General features: G+C 43.6%; 1 protein-coding gene across 1 annotated transcript in view; it reads right to left on the bottom strand.

Moving 5' to 3' along the window:
- LOC147456769 (uncharacterized) overlaps positions 1–20,229 on the bottom strand; it is a 63,967-nt gene extending 43,738 nt beyond the window's left edge. Inside the window, exon 1 of the mRNA XM_086511908.1 lies at positions 19,320–20,229. Within this exon, the coding sequence (XP_086368034.1) occupies positions 19,320–20,178 (859 nt within the window). The 5' untranslated portion in view covers positions 20,179–20,229. The remainder of the gene's footprint in view (positions 1–19,319) is intronic.
- Positions 20,230–20,621: the final 392 nt, after the last annotated feature.

The following is a 20,621-nucleotide window of genomic DNA, read 5'->3' as shown; positions in this document are numbered from 1 at the left end:
CCTATCCAAATTGTGTCCAAGGCCTAATTTTGAGACTAAACCATAGGATGGCTCCATAGGCATGTTCTACATGATGTTTTGAGTGCATGTGAGAGTTTTCAGCTCATTTGGGTAAGAAAATTGGGTTTTAAGCAAACTTTAGTATTTTTGACTGAAAAAGGCAAGAACAGCTAGTTTTGGGGTCTTTTGACATCCAAATTAAAATCTAAGCATAGCATTGGGTTGCTGACATCAAGGGGAAGCTGTGGCTCAAGTTTGAGGCAATTCTAAGCACTTAGACATCCTACGCGTAGGATGTCTTCACCATGATTTAGTACTCCAAATCAACCTCTGAGCATACCACAGTGATCAGCACCTTAAGGAGAGTCTGTGGTTCAAATTTGGGGCAATTCTGAGGAGTTAGATATCCTACGCGTAGGATGTTTAAGGCATGATTTAGAGGCCAAATTCAAATTGTGGACATAGCAAGGTGTTGTATAGCCTTAGGCAAGCCTCCTAGTCAAATTTGGTCCAATTTGGAGTTGATTTTACTTGGGAATTCATCAGAACAGACATCAGGCTTCTGGAGCAGATTCTGGATCATTGGACCAACCTATAGGTGTCAGAATCAAAAAGTAAAAATAGCTGTGAGTTAAGCACGTCAAGGGGAAGCTACAATGCAAGTTTGAGCTGAAACACAGCAAAAAGACATCCTACGCATAGAATGTCTTCAGAGTCATATAGGGAGGTTCCCAGTGTCTCAAGGATTCCAGAACTTTTTTCAAAAGTGAATTTGGACCTTGTTTGGCCTATTTACCAAGCAAAGACAAGAATTGCCAGACATCCTACTCTTGGAGTGCACTAGAAGCTTATGCAGCCCAAATCTTGACCTATTGGCATCCAAATGAAATTTTGAGTGTACCATTGGGTTGCTGAGCACTAGGAGAATCTTGGGATCAAGTTTGGACAAAATCTGAGCAATTAGACATCCTACGCGTAGGATGTCTCCACCTTGATTTAGGACTCCAAACCAACCTATGAGCACACCACTGTGATCAGCACATCAAGAAGAAGCTGGGGTAAAAATTTCAAGTCATTCTGAGCAAAAAGACATCCTACGCGTAGGATGTCTACAAGCCATTTTTAGGTCCAAATGAAATTCTAAGCATACCATTGTGTTGCTGGACTTAAAGGGAGTCTCTGGACCAAATTTTGTTAAATTCTGAGCATATAGACATCCTACGCGTAGGATGTCTCTAAGCCAGTTGTAGGGTCCAATTGTACTTTTGACCATACAGAAGTGTTCACAATGTCACAGAGATCCCAAATCTTTTTTCAAAATTGAATTTGGACTCATTTTGACCAGTCTAAACTGCATTTCACTGTTTTGGCCATAACTTTCACAAACAATATCGGATCGGAAAAGTTTTTATATCAAAACGTAGCCTGAGAGCGGCTCTACAGATCTTAGAGCAAAACTTGAACTAAATGTATGCCTACGATAACCATTTAGTTCAACTTTGAAAAAAAACGTCGTTTAAGGCCTCAAAATGCATCCAGAAGTTAGGGGTGTCTAAAAGCGACAATTTGCGAGAATTGTGACGAGACGGTTGCGGTTTTGGACATAGTTTCGACTTTTCCCTAACCAAAGCACTTGAACACAGTGGACTAAGTCTACTTAAACCAAGCAAAAGCTCTTAAGCCCAGAAATCATGTCTACCCTAGATTCAAACGCAGCTTACACAAGCTTGGATATCCCGACGATAGAGGAATATCCTCCCACAATGGATCTTCCAAACTTGCAATTGATAAAGACCCATCTTGTTGAGAGAGTTTAGATGATTGGTCATAAGAGTGAAGGACTATATAGATACATTGGCGACAATGAGGTCAATCTTTATAGGTGCTCAGACCCATACCTAGAAGAGATAACGGATTACAAGCTCTTATATGTCTACACATACGGAGTCGACTGTCAATGGAGATCTATAGTTGTCGACAAGTATGGACGAGAATACAGAGTTGTAGAAAGCACAAATCCACAGACTGTACTAGAAAGAGGTGGATATTTGGTCAATGAAGGACCACAAATGCCTCCACCAAACACGAGAATTCCTATAGGAATTCCAAGAAGAGAGCCACCAGGATTCCCTTCAAGAGCGATAACGAGAGAAGGATTGGGAGAGTCTCTGGTTAGATTTGTAGACAATCGACGAGTTAGACCATCCCAAGTCCAGAAATGGGTAAACAGAAAATACTCCGGAGATAAAGATCCGAGAGATCACGTAACGGCTTTTAGAAGAGTGATTAGAGCAGAGGAAGTTTCAGATTTTGCGACACAGTTTGCGGGATTTGGATTGACTCTAGAAGATGATGCAGCTACATGGTTCGATTCGGTGAAAAAATGGGAATTTGAGACCCTAGATAAGCTGTTTGAGAAGTTTATTGAAGAATTCTCGCCAAAAGACACTGCTCACAACACGGTCTGCAAATCTATAGATTCAAACAGAAAGAGAATGAATCAGTACGCAAAGAATCATTACGGCTCAAGAGATGTGTTAAGCTCTGTCCGAGAGCGGAATTACCTACGCAAGCACGATTGATGTTGATCTTTATCCAGGGAATGAGTCATGCGGACCTTCAGAAGAATCTGCATATGATAAGGAGGATGACCCTAAACGAGTTGATCAAAGAAGCTCTTTATCTAGTGGATAACTGTGAGGCATACAAAGAAAAGGACTTAAAAGAGTCAAGGAGATGACACATCCTCTCAGCACAGTGTTTCACAGATAAGTGAGTCCATTGACAAGCCAACGGCACCTATTGATCAAGAAAAGCTTATCGACGACTTGGTCAAGAGGTTGATTCCTCTTGTAAGGTCTGATTTGGGAGAGCCGAAGTGGTGTGAAATTGAGAGAAAATGGACGAACCATACGGAGAAAGAGTGCTATTATAGCATGAAAAATACTAGGGAGAGGTATGTACAACCTGTTCCAGAAGCACCTACTCCACCTAGATACATTACGGAGAATGCGCCAAGACCAGTAGGGGTTTTAAGGCCACAGCTTGTCTTAGGACAACAACCTCCGCTGCCAGGTGCTAGAATGCAGGTAGACATGAGATACATGCCAATGATGGAAGCATCAAATAAACCAACGCCAATACCAGCTACAATGTGGTATAGCAACCAAAGTGAGTACTACCCTTCGGAGCAACAAAATGTGAGAGAAACACATGGAGTGGTAAGGCCGGTACAACCTCCACCTCCTGGGTTTCAATCGAAAGAAAGCAGGTATGAAATGGACGAAAGGACATTGCGATTCATTGCAAATAGCGGCTTATCTAGGTCAAAGCTTGCTTATAGCCAAGAGGAAATGCTAAAAGAATCTCCTCAACCAGAGACAGATTGTCACAAAAGTCGTGACAACCACTTGGTCAAACAATGTCCTCATACGTAGATCACTGAAGTAAATGCCTATTGTCTTGAGTGTGGCATCACTCACTTGATCCCCGATTGCCCGAAAAAACCAAACCAAATCAAGAAAATCACGACAAATGTATTAGGGATTGTTCAGCTACCTAGTAGCTCAGAAAATGAAAATGTTGTACCAATTCAAGTAGTTACGAGAGCACAAGCTCAAAAGAAAGCTGATGAGAATCCAGAGACAAAGAACACGGAAAGTCACATGAGTCCAAAGACAGATGATGGACCAAAGACAGATGATGGACCAAAGACAGACGCACCTAGTCAGAATACCAAGAGCAAACGAAATAGTTGGAAAGCTAGAAAGACTAGGATGAAAGCACGCAGGGAACGAGAGCAAAAATCCCTAGCTGAGAAGCTTACCGAAGCTGAGGAGAAGATAAAACAACATGAGAAAAAGGAGGCACCTTCTCTTACACAGATGGTTAAACCTCTAGAAGAACCATCCACGGATGAGAAACCGAGAAATGCTAGTTCAGGAGGATCTGTGTTGGCAGAGAAGGTTAATGAGACATTAGATGCCCTCTTGAAAGCCTATGATGTGAGGCTCAAAAACAACCAAACCCAAGAACACAGGTGGATGACATATCCCTATGCGGAACTAGAAAAGCAATGGTTTGAAATGTGCCAGAAAATGATTCAAACAACCCAAGCTTTACTAGAACCACCAATTGCAAAACCTGAGGATGTGATCCGTATCATGCCTACACAAGTAATCCCACCAAACCAAGAACTAAAAGAGCCAGATTCTAGTCATGAGCACAGACCAAACCTCAAAGACCTACACAAGTAATCCCACCAAACCATGAACTAAAAGAGCCAGATTCTAGTCATGAGCACAGACCAAACCTCAAAGACCCAGCATTAGAACCAAGGATAGTACTGAATACCATGGATAACTCTTCCGAGGGATTTCACCAAGCTATACCTGAGGATTATAAAGAGATAGATGGTCTTGATGAATTGTGGAAACAAGTCAGAGAGGCCAATGAAGCCGATGACCTAAGAAGACGAGTAGACAAGACTGGTGATGAACGAGGAGTGTTTCTACCACCAATAGAGGAATTTGAGACTGGATCTCAAATGAATCTAGACGTGCGATCATATTGGGGCTACAAAGGATCTGTACAGTCTATGGATAGTCAACCCCATTCGCTAAGAACACTACCGTCCTACATGGGAGAGTACGAAACCAAGTCAGATGTGGTTGCAGTCCCATCAAAGAGACTGTCTCTCAACAAGGCCATCGATTCAAAGGGACTAGTAGATATTCTATCTACCCCAGTCACCTGTACAATAATGCTAGCCGAGTTTCTCAGAATAAGACCAAACATGTGGGCTAATGTGGGTAAATGTCTAGAGATATTTGGTGTAAAAACCCCAATGACTCAAATCGAGGAAGGCATCAAAGAGCTTGAAATACCTCAACTAAATACTAGGCCAGTGCCATTAAACAAGGTAGGCGAGTATTACGAGGGAGAAGATGGAAACACCACCCTTCCTTTGGAATTCAATGGTGTAAAAACCATGGCAATCCTTGACAGTGGAGCTGGTGTGGCCATTGCAACCAAAGAGGTTTGGAAAAAATGGGGAAAACCTGCCTTGATATCCACACGAATGACCCTGCAGCTTGCAGACGGACACAAGGAAAAGCCCCTAGAACTGCTAGAAAAAGTACTTGTTACTTCTTGTGGCATTGAATATGAACACACTTTTGTTGTTGTTGACTTTGGCAAGAAGAACAACTATGACATCATTCTGGGAAGACCATTCATGCGACAATTGAAAATGGTCCAAGATTGGGGTTATGACCATATATATCTGAGACATATGGAAACCATAACAAAGATAAACTTGAGGGACCATAGCTATAGGGATGTGACGAGAACACCGGTTGAGGAGTTTGATTCCGCCATAGTAGCAGGATCAGAACTTCCACCTTGGTTAGGTAAGCCTAAAGAACTGTGGATGTGTGGAGCTTCACAATGTGGTAGCTTGAAACGTGAGGAATGTATCCTAGAGCGGGTTATAGAGGATAAGGACTATATCCCAGAACCATTTCCTGAAGAAGAGTTAGAGCCTTTTGGATGGGAACACATCTTGGCTACTCTGGACGTGTGCGCCGTGGAGGATGCTCACACAACAAAGTTTTGTGATGGAAATGGCTATCATGTCGTTCCTTATTTTGCAGTGAGTGTAATCCACGAAAACGAAGAGATCCAAACATCAACAAGTTCTCGAAATAAGGAGCAAACAAAGAAATGTGGAGAATCAAAAGATGAAGAAGACGACGAGTTCTATGACTTTGTAGAACACTTCGAGCTTCAAGAAGATCAACGACTGGGGAATCAATGTCATCGCTACACGAATAACGTGCATCAAAAGTGGATTCCAAAGTTCTCAGTGAAGACACAGCCACCACAAGCATCCTCATACATGGCTCCTAATAAGGATGCAAAGACTCATCTAGGAGGAATACGACCAAAGCAACGAGCTAACAATGCTCTAATCAATGGGCTAGAAAAGTCCTCCAAGAAACTACCACCCACGAGCAAACAGACAGTAACTTTCCACTACCAGCCAAAAAATCAAGGGAAAGTACAAGAAGTCAACCTTGTTGAGGATAGTAGCGATAGTGATGAATCTTACGACATCCCCTATCATCAACTCAGGCCATCATTATCACCAACCCCTTCAGCAACAACCATGACATGTCAAAAGAACAGGACAACAAGTCAAAGCCAAAAAGCTCGACAAATCTGGATACCAAAAAGCCAAATCGGCCAAAAACAGATATGGATCAAGAAGACAAAGATCTCTAATGACAAATCACAAGATCCAACACCAAAACAAAAACAAGGAAAGCGTGCACGAACGGGTAAGAATATCACAAAATTGCAAGCTTTCACAACTCAAGTTTGGGCTCCAAAGAAGTTGATTCAAGCACAAAAAAGTCAGGAATTCATTTGGATTCCAAAACAACCACAATATCAACTTTCAAAGCCTGAATCCTGTCCCCAACCAAGCGTACAAGAGCTGAAGCAAAGACCACTGTCGACTCACACAACAAAAAGGTGGATCCCAAAGAAGTCTCTTCAAACACAAACGAAGCACGGGCAAGTATGGATTCCCAAATGAGAGCCACCAACAAAACAGCCAATAATCACAAAGAAATGGGTCCCAAAGAAGAAGAACAAAACTGTTGTCAGTGCATCGCCGCTTGAATTCTTACAATTCTTCCTACGATTACAGTACAGTTAGAAGAGAGCAAGTCGCTTCAATCAAGCAACGATACAAGAGCTTCAAAGACCATTACATTGCTTAGAATAGGAAGCCTCGCCAACAAATGCCAATAAGCAAATTGCTTATACCCACATCTTGCACAACATAAATATTTTCAATGCATTGACTGTGTATGCATAATAGGGCTACATTACAAGGCCTGCATAGGCACAACTTTTAATTGCCCAAGCACAACACATACCCTTTGCGATACCCTGTCGTAAAGGATGACCCCAAATAGGAAGGGGGGAGGCATTCTGAATGCGGACCTAACATTATGACTATTAGAGGGCAATGTTTTGTGAGAGGCATTGAACTTTTGCGTTTTATTGTGATAATTTTTTGACGAAATTTAGAGTATATGCCCTCATAGTAGTGTTACAGAGGAGTATGGGGACAAAATCCATATATGAGCCCCTAGGGACATGTGTATAGTGTACATAGCATTTAGATTTCTATTTGAATGATTTTTCTTTTGTTAAGTTTTTTTAAAGATTTTCTTTGTTTATTATTAAGAAAAAAAATATTTAAAAAAATCCATAATCCACATGAAGAAAAGACTGACGAGAGGCCTGAGCACTACAAAGAGAAGAAGGTACAAGAAAACGATGAAACTTCACGAAGTATGTCTCAGCAGCCACTACAACAGCCGAAGAACTTGTCACAAAGCAGTGTCAACAGGCAACCTACAAGTCATAAAAGTCAAAGTCGAGCAGCTAAGCCACAAAATGAGTGAGGTGTTAGTCCCAAAGCTTCAAGTAATATTCTCTCTGGTCTAAGCGTCTTAGCTATTCTAGGTATTGCTCAAGCTGGAAGAGTTGAGCATATTTACGTTGTGTCGCTCATGCTAGTATAGGTGAGCAAAAGAGTCGAAGTCTAAGTACTTAAGTTTAGTGAAGTGAAGGAGAAGGTCCAAAAGACACTCACGTACTGAGCACAGTGAGATACGAGTGGAGAAACTTCTACATCGAAAACCCTTCTTGGAAAGGTGGAAGCTATTGAGACATCTTTTGATGTCACATGTGCTACATTTATTCCTTGAGACACCCATCATCTCCTTCTTTCACATTGCATGCTTTTGTTGACAAATTTCTCATATGCATATAGAGTGTCCCATAATTGGCACTTGCATCAGGCACTCTTTTCGTGTTTCACCCAAGCACTCACCTTTCATGAACATGTACTTCACGTTCAACTGCTCAACTCCAATAAGAGCGTATACCAAAGGCATTTTTTTTCCCACCAGGTTTTTTCCCTTTGGTCATCCAGGTTTTAGACCCTAATCCAAAGACACCTATCACCATCCTCTTGTACATATTCCTTCTACATCAACAATAAGGAAATGCTACTCAAATCAATTGACAAATGAATTGGAGCACCAATTTTAGATCATAGCATACTTCTCCTCAATGACGAGTCGAAGAATGGCCTACAATGACAAAGCTACAGACAACACTAACAACATGATTGCACAGGAACAAAGAAGTCCCCAATGAAGAAGAGCAGACATAAAAGTAATCAGAGGATCTCAAAAGATGAATGGTTATGATGATAGATGTCCGCTCTAATGGATCATAGTTCTTGTTGTGATTCGACAAAGTTACAAGCAATGCAACAGATGAAGCCAAAACGACAGCAAAGACCACATCGCTATCGACAATCAGGTCATGTCGGGGACGACATGAACGCAGAAGGGGGGAGTGTTGACCACTGGGTCAACAACACAACATAACTCAAGTTTCGTACCAAAGTCTTATCTTTTGCGAGTTATGAAAGGCTGCGGATTATGGCTATAAACATCATTTGTAATGAGTAGTTATTCTAGTTTCAGAAGCTGGGGTGCAATGGCACTTCCAGATTGTAAATACAAAGCCATTTGACCCTTTCAACCCCATTTTTGGTTAAACCTAAAGTAGCCTTAGTATATAAGGTACCTAAGTCATTTTGTAAAAAAGACTTTTATCATAATCAAAAACTTTAGCGCTGCCGTCTACTGTGTGTGAGAGAGAAAGAGAGTGAGCGTGAGCTTTATCCTCTCGCTACGCCCCGCTCGCTCAACACATTGGAGATCCGACTGCACCATTGTTGTAGGCTCGAGGAGAGCTACGCGACAATGCCAAGCATTCCACGCGAGACGAAGCGCACACGCCGACGTATCTACGAGCTATTTGTGGCCGTAAGTGTATCAAACGATGTCTGTTTTCTGCGTGCTAGTAGTCTATAGAATCGTGGCGACATAAGCTACGCATAGGTACTCATAAATTTCAGTTTCGGGCACTTTCAAAATTCTGCTCTGTCATCCTACGCGTTTTCCGTAGATGGGTTTAGAGTGAGGGTTTTGAGTGTAGAAGCTTAGGGACAGGTGTATCCTAGTGAGGGGATGGTGTTTCCTTAAGTTTCGTACGAATCTGGCATGATTAGATGAGTTACCTTCCGTATGTGTGTATGTGGCTAGGTGGTGTAGTTGAGAGCAGTGAGGTTCTTGATTGTGGTTTAGTTGACCTTCCAGAGTGTTGTATGTGTAGGATGGTCTCAACCTGACAAGCTTAAGAGATTTCCTCCGTGTGACTATCGTGTCATCTGTGTCCTCGATTGACATTATGTTGATCTAGGTAGTGTTTGCATGCACTTCATGGGTGTGTGAGTCTCTCCCTCCAACAGGTATATATAATATACAGCAGGTTTGACACACAGTATTACATCTACTCCTAGTTGCAGATACGCAAAGTGCCATGCCAAGGAGAACCCCTACGCTTGGATGGTCACGACCCTTCGCTCGAGACATGCCTCTTCGCCAAAAGCCACACTCCTTCGACGACTGGTCACACCTCTTCGCTCTATGGTTGCGACTCTTCATCCAATGGTTGCAGCTCTTCACCGAAAGGATGTGTCTTTACGTCTAAAGTCACATCTCTTCACCATGAGACGTGTCTTTTCATTTGTGTCTCTTCGTCTTCTATATAAGGAGCCTATTGTACTCAGTTTTCAAGCATTCATTCAATCAATCAAACACACACTCAATCTCTTGAGTCCTAGTTTGATCTTAAGTATGAAGTTTTAAATCTTAATTATAAATTTAGCAGCACTATCCTCACAAAGGTATCAGAGCAAATTTTTTTCCCGGGACCCGAAGGTTGTGAGCGCCTCACCCTCGCAGCTACACTCTACCCCCTTCCAGGAGTTGTATGAAAGCGGAAGAAAGATGGAATGTAATTTTTCTCGCGACGGTATGAGGTAACATGGGTATTTGTTCAATAACTATATTGTACTAGTGATGTGTGCGTGCAGCGCACCTGGAGAATCTTGTGCACCTTTGCTTGGGTGACACCGTTTCGAACCCGCTCTCGCACCCCTTCCCGTGAAAGGGCACAAGCCGGCAAGAAGCACCTTTTCACCAAGTGCTCGCACCCAGTCTCCCCCCTTGCTCGCACCCTTTCCATGCATCGTGGGACTTGCCAAAAGGGCTGAAATGCTTAAATTATGCGCTGGCTGAATCATTGGGCTGATTCCTTGCTGTTGGCTGACACAAAATCAATGGCACCCTTTTTCCCCAAGCGTTTCATCTCCCAAGCGGCAACATGCTGAATTCACTTACGCTGGCGCTTTCCAAGGGTCGCACCCATCTGGCAACTCAATCATTAACGTTGTACTTCTTTTGACGCTAGCTGAAAGTTTACACTGCTGAAAAGTTACGATGCAAAGCTTTTTTTTTACGCTGGCTGAAGATTAAGCCTTTGAGACTTAATTTTTTAAGTTGTTCGCTGCCCCTAATTGGGTGGCCGGCCAAAGATGGTGACTTTGCTTTAATTTACCCCAAAGAACACCAAACAAATGCCAGCCAGCACAATCTCTTATCCGTACGTTACTGGCAGCGAATCCTTCAGCACTAGCCTTTCTGTGCACATTTGCTTCACGGTGATTCAGTCGTGCTGGCCTCGCACGTCTCATGGACAACGAAGTCCATAATGTTCCGGTTCCATACCTGTCTTACGTAGCCGAACTGCCTGGTAACATCCTTTCCGAAAATCGTCCTCCTTGCGAGATTATCACAATACGCGATACCCCCAAACCCGAAATAATTGAGATTCCAGATTCTCCTGCACCCGAACCCGCGGCAATACCTGTTCTAATTCTTGCCAGAGAATTCCCCTACACATGATTTACCAGAGCTGGAACCCGTTCCATTCCGGACATAGTTTCCGCTCTCAGAGCACCCGTCCCAGAACCTGCTTCAACACCTGTTCATTATTTCCTTTGGAGTAACCATGCCGAATTCTCAAGACGGAGGTGGTCAATCAGACGACGCCCTTACTCTTACCAAGGAAGAGATGGCCACACTCTCCACAAGCCTCGCATCACTTCACAGTCGTTTGGATCAGATGCAGACGCAAAACACTTCTCGAAGTCGTCCTATTGCTTCTCGGACTACACATGCAGCATCTTCCACACCTTCTTCCAAAGCTTCAGTGGACGAACCAAACGAACCAAATCCAACAGATGAGGTAGACAATCGCGAACTTCAATTACTTTATAAAAATTTTAATGTTGCACAGAAGAAGAAACTTGACATTAAACTACCGGAACCGTATAATGGTCGCTGCGACAAGCGCATGCTGGACCAATGGCTATTCAAAATGGAGGTCTACTTGTCCAGCACGGACTTAGTATAGAGTAAAAAAGTTACACTTGCTAGTTCTCTACTCAAGGACACGGCATTTCTTTGGTGGCAACGACAGGTTGCTGATGATAAACACACACCTTCTTGGGATAAATTCCGATGTGCTATTCGCAAGGCGTTCAAACCTGCCAATGTGGATTTTTATGGTCAGTCCTCTCTTCGCCGCCTGAGCCAAACAGGTTCCTTGGCCGCGTACATCACAGAGTTCCAAAGGCTAATTCTGGAGATAGAGATCCTTAGTCCCTTTGATAAACTTCACAACTTTATCGACAGACTCGAACCCAACCTGAACGACGATGTGCACAAATACAACCCTACCACCTTGGATGTTGCAATTGCCTATGTGGAGCGTCTTGGCGATAATCGGCGCCCTACACAGAGTTTTCTCCCTGGTGTCAGATCTTCAAACAACGCTCGCTTTTCACGATACGATCGCACAAAAAGCTTTAGCCAAAGTCAACAGCATCAATCTCAGTTGAGACAACAAGCCACAACACCTTATTCAACTTCAAGGTTCTATTCTCAAGATCGACAATCTCAAAGCAGATCTCCTTCAAATGCTCCACTTGATCGTGGTAAAGGACATGATTTTTCTCAAGATCGGCATTACAATACTCAGCAAGGCTCTTCGTCAAATGCATCTTCGACTTCAAAGAAGGAAGGTTTATGTACAATTTGCAATGGTGACCATAGATGGTATCAATGTCCAAAGAGATCAAATCCATCTAATTTGAAAAGAAATTCCAACGCGGAAACATAATTGAATGCTGAACAACCAGCTTTTGCTCAAGATAAAGAAAATCTGTGGTCGGTACAATTCATGTCTCAGAAGATGCAACTATTCTTATGAAGCATGCTCAATGCAATTCTTCACATCATCAAATGTTGAACAACCAACTTCTGCTCGAGATAAAGGAAAATCTATGGTCAATACAATTCATGTCTCAGAAGATACGACTATTCTTATGAAGCATGCTCAGTGCAATTCTTCAGTTTTGGGACTTCTCTCACAGCAAGTTTTGAGCCTTCTTGGAACTCTTAATGGTCGCTCCATCAACATTTTGGTGGACAACGGATGCTCAAATTATTTCGTCAGTACTCAAATAGTTCAACAACGTGGCTTACCAGCTCAAAAGACATCTCACTTATATGATGTGGAGTTAGCAAATGGATCAATTTAACTTGTGATGGGACAGTTCAACAGTTGCAGTTCGGTATTCAAAATTATGCAGATCAACTGGATTTCCTTTTGTCTTGTCTTTTGTCTTTTGTCACAAGATAGGCACCACGTGCCAATAGAGCCAATAGAAAAAAACCGACTGAACAAACTTTTAGCACTTCAATAACAACTGAACTAAGAGAGAGAGAGAGGGAGAGAGAGACGACATGCGACACGGAGTGGCGGAATTCCACCCCAGAGAGTATTGGCCCCAAACCTTGGTGCCCCTTTCGGTATTTCTTTATATTGCATCAACACAGTACAAGCCGATACTCTAGACTCTGCACCTTCTCCAAGAAGCATGCTAGAGAATGAGCCCTAACCTCATATTTAAAGGCCTTAGGCCCCAAAAGCAGTTTACAGTGAAAAGCCTTCAAACTCAAAATCATTTGGTCCAAAAGCAATGCTCAAAAGCTGCCAGCGTAAAATCCGGAATTCCGTATAGCTGCCACATCAGCAGTCAGCGCAAAACGCAAAAATCCGTACAACATGCCACGTCATCAACCAGCATGATTTTCGAAAATCTGCCACGTCATCAACCAACTTCGCAATTTCTTGTGTGTGTGTGTGTGTGTGTGTGTGTGTGTGTGTGTGTGTGAGTCTTGCTTATTTGATTCTTTAGTCACTTCAGGCCCCATCGGACGGGGTCCCCATAAGTTGGTAGGACTTCTTCTGTTACTTGTTCTTCTTAGGGTTTAGGCCCTTCGGCCAACATCTGCAAGTTGACTCCCTTCTTTAGGGCTTTGACATGTCAGCAGTTTGTGACACCTTTATCTTATTATGACATGATTCTTGGTCAGCATTGGTCATTCCAATATAATGCAGCAATTAGCTTTCGAGGACATACTATTAATTTGTTCAAAGATGGACGTGAACTGATTTTACACGAGCTTTATCATGCGGAACGAGTGATTCAAGCCTCACGTGTACTAGTCAAACGACATGATACAGTGGATTATGAAGCGAATATGATTTCCGATGCAATTGCAGAAATTATAATTGATGAATTTCTTCGCAGACTCCCAAGAGTTGTTGGCGGACTATATGGAAGCCATATAGCTCGATACCAGTACCTCACCTTGAAAAGGGGGGAATGTCACGTGCACATCTAACTCTATGTGCATGTGGACAAGCTATTCCTACTTCTAGGGTTTAGGTAGCCTAGGAAGTGTTATGGCACCCTTGTGAGCCTGTACGCAATCCGTGCATGTCCACGCACTTAGAGTAGCTGCATACCGTCTGATTGCGCAACCCATAGCATTAGCATCATGATTCAGTACTAAGCATGAACACTTTCCATCGCATGACACAGTTTTGCAATAGCATGAGAACCAACTCTTATAAAGTCATTTAATTAAATAAGTGACTATTATTTTTTAGAATCGTGGGCTGAATTGGGGGCTGCTCGACCTACACCTTTTTACCTACAGAGGAGGCCCATTGGGCGCTAGAAGGAGCAAATGACCCAAGAGCAGCAAGAACCCAGTAGCAGCCGTAGTGCTCGCATGACCAGCAGCTCTTGGTGTTTCTCTCAGAAAGAGCCCTTCGCGTTTTTGGACTGCAGCTACTTCAGCCATCAGCGTTTTCAGTTTTCAGCCCTTAGCCTGCCCGGTAGCAAAACCTCGTCGTCACGACCCGCACTCAGATCAGCCTAGTGTTTTCAGTTTTCAGCACAAACCAACCAGCGTTTTAGCGGTTTTCAGTTTCAGCCCTTGACGCGTCGGTGGCAGCAGATCAGCCCCATAGAGCCGCAATTCCAGCAGATTCCCAACAGAAGGCCTAGCATTTTCAGATTTCAGCCATTAGCATCGCAGACATCAGTCTTCCTCATCGTCGTCGACGTCGACATTGTCGCGTCGAGTACCACAGCATCTAGAAGCATTGTACCAGACGTGCAATCTTAACAAATACCTCTCTAGCAATAGAGAGGGGGGCCCTTGGAGAGGGGTTTGGGACCCCATCTGGTGTCGTCTCTTCTCTCTCTCTCTCTAGCACTCTCTTGCACTCACTCACAACTTGCATTCCACTCTCTTGTTTTGGTCATTGCACATTCTCTCATGAAGTCAAGGAAAGCTCTCCCTTCCCGTCGGAAAAAGGAACCTTGAGCACCCACTGATCACTCATCTTGAGCCATACACCATCATTCACTTCCACTGCACATTACAAAATCTCATCCAATAAGGAGTATATTCTCATTCCACATCGGAGCTCTTGATATTCTCGCATAGCAAAATTAGCCATCACACCCAGACCGCGCTAATCTTGAACAGGTGTCTTGATGCACTAAAAGTACATACCCAAGCAATCTCACCCAATTAGGAATATTTTCAGTGGTTGGCATATCACAATGCAACACAAATGCTCACATATGCATGTTACACCACATAGAAACATATAGCCGTCAATGAACACTCCCCCCACAAATAACCATCTTGGTTCGAGACATGAGCTGTTCAATGACTCCCTCATCACTCCTCCCGTAAATAACCTAAAAAGGTCCGCGCCATGAGATAGAGAAGCCTGTTACAACCAAACGCCTTCCAAATCGTAGCCTGCGTCTTCTGAAGGTGCAAGGGTAACCACTGAGTGGATCGTGCTCAACGTGCAATATGTCATGCCTATGAATAGGGATCACATAAAGACGCCGACTAAAACACAGGAAAGCATCACGAATGAAACACTCGAACAATGCGTGTTGACTAATCATTCGAACACATAGTACTTCCTGGGGGGCTTTTTTGGACCTAGGATCAAGAGCCAATATCGGTTCGTCGTGTTTAATCGAATCTGTTGGGGGGGGGGGGGGGGTTGTGTGTGTGTTGTGGACCTTCACTCGAAAGCCAAGATCGATTCTTCGTGATCGATCGAATCTGCAACGAGGTTAGCTTCACTAGAAAAAGTATCAACTAACACATCATCCTTGTGAACAATCACATCATCTTCATGCAAATCATCATGCTTGTGAGAAATCACATCTTGATCATGCAAATCATCATGCTTGTCATTGTCATATAATTCTTCATGCTTATCCTTATCATCCAAATCATCATGCTCATCATTATCATTCAAATCATCATGCAAATCATGTGTGTCATGCTCTGGAGAAGAAGAGACTGAAAGAGTCTCCTTTTCCTGATTCTGTCCAAACTGCGCATGCACAATAGAAAAAAGTGGCCACAACTCTTTCATGTGTTGGTCGCCCTTCTCTTGTCTTTCTTTGTTCTCGCGATCAAATGTTGCTTGTCTTTCTTTGTTCTCGCGATCAAATTTTGCTTCTCTTTCGTCACGCTCACGCGCTATGGCTGTCATTCTTTCTTCGTACTTACGATCAATTTCTGCTTTTCTTGCTTTGCGTTCTAACTCTCTGTCTATCATCATCTTGTCGAAAGCTTCCATAGGATCTGGTGCAATCTTTGGCGTAGATGGTGAAGGGTCGGAAAAACCTCCTAGTGAGGAAAACACTTCTTCGCCACTCCCATGCTCATCAACTTCATGCGAAGTATCCATTCCGCTTTTGGGTGATGACCATCCACTGAAGTCGTGGGTTCTTGTGGGTTCTTGTGGTCTTGGGGGGCCTTAACGGCCTAATTTAGGCTTCCCGCTTCCGTTTGTCGTTTTGATTGAAATTTTTTTGCATATCCGTCTTGTTCTTCTGTCTTAAGTTCACGAGGAACTTGGGTTCTTGAAGGTCTTGGTTCTTGGGGTTCTTGAGTTCTTGAGGTTCTTGCGGGTCTTGAGGTTCTTAAGGGTCTTGAGTTCTTGAGATGCAATCTGTCTTAGAGAAGGATCTTCTCTTCTGCTCTTTTCCGCGGGCGCACCCCTTGGCAGCCTTGCGCTCACACCAAGGTTGCTTTTCCCACCTCATGTCGATTGGCCGGCTGCTAAGTGCACGGTCCGCTCTCAATGAGTGAAAAGAGAACAAGGGGAGGCTGGACAAGCCCTTCTTTCTTGGGTTTCCTGTCACTCTTCAAAAACACGATTAGAAATCGACACGCCCAAGAGGACTTGGGTTACGTGCGACCGCAACAAGCAAAAAAAAAATGTGGTTCTTGTGCTTCTTTCCTTGAGTGATACAGAACACTGACAAAGCTCTGATACCAATGTAAGGTGCAGCGGAATGAATGTTGAACTTTGCTCAAGATGAGTTCTCCGAACTGTGCTCAAGGTTCCTTTTACTTAGGGAAGGGAGAGCCTTTCGTTCTTTAATAAGAGAGTGCAATGGACACAAACAAAGTGAATGGACACTATGTGTGAAGGTGTATGAGAGTGAGAGATAGAGAGAGAAGAGAATACTACACCAGGGAGTTGTAAAACCCTCCTCCGAAGGCCCCTCTCTCGATGGCGAGAGTGGTCTACTATAGATTGCACAAACTCGTACAAACTTTGATGCCGCTTGATGACTATGATGCAATGGCAACTAGGACGATGTTGACGGCGACGACTTGACTCCGTCTTCGGCTGAAAATGGTGATAAAGTAGACGCTGATTTGGCTAAATGCTATTGCTGCAAAAACGCTATCTGCTGGTCCCTTAAGGCTGCTGAAAATCTGATGTGTTGCTGCTGTCCCAAAATGCTATAACGGCTGCAATCTGCTGGTCCTTAAAGGCTGAAAACTGCAGCTCAAAAACGCTGGTTTAGGTGACTCAAAAACGTTGAATAGCTGGTTGGAAAACGCTAGGCAGCGGGGGGGTCCAAGCGCTAACTACTGAAGTCTTTTGTTGCTGCAATCCCTGGCTGAAAACGCTGATGGGGAAATCGCCAAGGCAAGCTGAAAAACGTTGATGGTGTGTTGGCGTTTTTGGTTGAAGAGAACGCTGGGGGTTCTTGTTGAGGAGCTACCTTGAGGGCCTGCTGCAAGATTGCCTTGTGCTCTCTTGGTTTCTTCTGCTTAATAGTGCTAGCCTAGGTTTGCTTATATATTATCTTACCCAAATTTCGAAAAGCAATTTAATCAAAAGCACTTCGTCAAAAAGCTTCTTCTTCAAGAAGCAATTTCTATAAAAAGCTGCTTCTTTAAAAAGTAATTTTTGTAAAAAGCTTCTTCCAAAAGCAAAACACTTTTGTTATCATATTCTCTTTATCATCATACTGCTTCTCCTCTTTGTGTGCTCATCTTTGAGAATGAAAAAGCATTGCTTTCACAATCGATTGTTGCAGTTTTGGACAAGATTTCTCTGAGAGGAACAATTATCTAAGCTCCGATATCACTGTAATCGGCAACTTGTCAAGCCACTGGCGAGGTGGTGGATTCACTGCAACAATCACTGAACCAGAAGCAAATACTTGAACTTGAAAGAGAGAACATCGCACTTTGTGGATAAAAGATATGATGTGCCGGAGTTCCACTCCAGGAAGCATTAACCCCTAGGTCAAAGCCCCTTTTTGGCGATTCTTTTGTTATTCATAATCTGAGAGTACAACTGCCGGGGAGTCACTTTGCACTCGTGCAACCATGCACCCAATCTGCTACAATAGACCCCCAAGGCTCATATTTAAAGGCAATGAGGCCCAAAAGCGCATGTTACAAAAACCGGCACCCAAAAACTCACTAAAAACACATGCTCCAAAAGCACATATGGCGCCCCCTTACAAAGAAAAATTGTAACTCACCAAATTGTGAATTCTAGGGAAATACCGTCGAGGACACTCGACTTGAGGGCCAGCGAACTGCGCCCGTCACAAAGTGATGACGTGGCAATATCCTACCTCGCCAAACAGAGGAGTGTGAACGAGCATGATGATGTGACATCCAAAAAACTCGCTCACTCACACAGTCTGAATTTACAAGTCATGCCCGTCCCTCAATTTATAGGCACTTGGTTATAAAGCACCTTAAAAAGCCCAAGTTATTTTCAAAACTGCTATAAGCACAGAAGTCATCAATTATAAATAATTGCTACCCCTGAAAGTGTCAAATTCAATTGATTTCAATTACTAACGCCCAAACAGCTCCTCGAAGCGTAGATCCTAGGTTCATTTCAAAGTCAAAAAGTAGAATAGACTCCTGGCAGCCAGGGCGTCATCTCTATACCTCCTTAAGAGGTTTGTAGCAGCTCCAGCAAAGACCATCTGTAGCCAAAACCATCTAGCACTCTATCCCTTAGGCATCTGCAAGCATACCTGTTTGTGTGTGTGTGTGTGTGTGTGTGTGTGTGTGTGTGTGTGTGTGTGTGTGTGTGTGTGTGTGTGTGTGCATGCATGGATATGCACACAAATATATATAGAAATGTGTCGAGAAGTGTGTGTGAAGATAGAGAGAGCGGGCACCAATGGGGGAGGGGGGGGGGGGGGAGAGAGAGAGAGAGAGAGAGTCAAATAGATCTTATGGCCTTTTACAAAGGCAATAAAACGCATACATACATGGCCTCTTCTCATCAAGCAAGCATAAAGATAGGGAAATGCATACATACATGGCCTCTTCTTATCAAGCAGCCCATAGTCATTTTCAAAGTCTAGTTACATTTTTGCATAAAACCTGTAGAGTTTTGAAAGAAACCTGTAAGGCCAATATCACAGGTCTGTATAGAAAAATGTCCTTCGTCAACACTGGCTTAATTTTCCTTAAAATTGACCAAAGAACCAAGACACATGCAAGGGCTGCTTGACATTAACAGACGAAGCAAATTGGATCTCCCACACTTCTAGCGCAATTGATTAAAAAATTTATGAAGCTTACACGATAGCTGGCTTGTTGGATCTTTCCTGAAAACTTTCAGATGATTTAAGCTCTCCTTAATCTCCAGAAACTCATGTTTTGGTCCCTCACGCTCGTCTTGCTCAATCTTCTGAATCCGAGTGCGCAGCTCACCAAACGACAATCCAGTTGCACTGGAAAGTATCTGTTCTTCAGGTGGACGTACACTACGTAGTTTCTGGCCAAGCTCTTCATATGTGTAGGCTTTGAAGTTCAGTGAAGATTCATCCTTGGTGGTAAAGAAACTTCCCTGCTCCACTTCAGCAAGGGTGCGAGAGTCTGCTTCCTTTGGAAAAGGTCCAGTTGAGCTGAAGAAGGCGGAAGAGTCAAAGCCCAGTGTGTCACCGAGAGCCTTCTTATCAGTATCACTGGGGGCCTTTGACAAAGTGTCTTTAATTAGCTTGAAAGAGGCAGCATGCAAAAGGGCCTGTTCTCCCAGCTCTGGTTGCTCTGATGCTGATGCTGGCTCCTTCCGCGAAGGGGGAAACCGCTGGAAGTCTTCGGCCAAAAAATCAATCCCACTTTCTGCCAAATTGCGGAATGAAGAGGGAGAGCGCGAGCGTTGCACGTGCGCAGCGTCGAGGTCTTTCAGAAAATCCCATTTAGAGGAAGTAGACGTCTTGGGGGGTTGCTTCATAAGAGACTCCCACATCGAGGGGCCCCCTTTGCCCGCTTCTGAGCTTGCAGCATTCTTGCTCTGGCGAGGGGGTACATCCGACAGAAATGCCTCTACGTCAAAATCATCCGACGATCCTTTTCGGCTTGAGAAAACTCTGCTGTTCACCACCAGAGCTCTGCCCCGCGGGAGGGCCTTGCCAATGGCGGCCCTCGCTGCCGCCATTTCATGGACGGCTCTGAGAAATATGAAGAGTAGAAAGTTTAATGGTTCCTTCAAAACTAATTTGCCTACTGGAATAGCCTTTGGAACATGCATCGAGTTCAAAACTCATTCGGGAGGTCTTTACGGGTTGTTCCTACAACGTTAAAACTTCTTCTCCTGCAAGTGGAATCAGGATGTGCAAAGGTAAGCATGAACAACTCGATCTCGGTTCGGAACGACATTTTTGGCATTGGCTTTCAACAAAAAGGTAGTGACTATGCAAACGTTGCATTGAAATAGCAAGATATGTGCTCTTTTGAATTCTCTTAGCTTGTTGTCCTCTCTCTCTCTCTCTCTCTCTCTCTCTCTCTCTCTCTCTCTCTCATTGAAGATGATACTGCGGGCTTAAAAAGTTGGCCACTCACAAAGCAGGAGATGTTCAAAGTATCAAGCCATAAGGCATC

The sequence above is a fragment of the Adiantum capillus-veneris genome, chromosome 5 (assembly GCF_014529385.1).
Source record: "Adiantum capillus-veneris isolate H3 chromosome 5, ASM1452938v2, whole genome shotgun sequence".
NCBI classification, from domain to species: domain Eukaryota; kingdom Viridiplantae; phylum Streptophyta; class Polypodiopsida; order Polypodiales; family Pteridaceae; genus Adiantum; species Adiantum capillus-veneris.
Note: the sequence above shows the minus strand (reverse complement) of the source record. Positions and strands in the feature narration are given on the sequence as shown.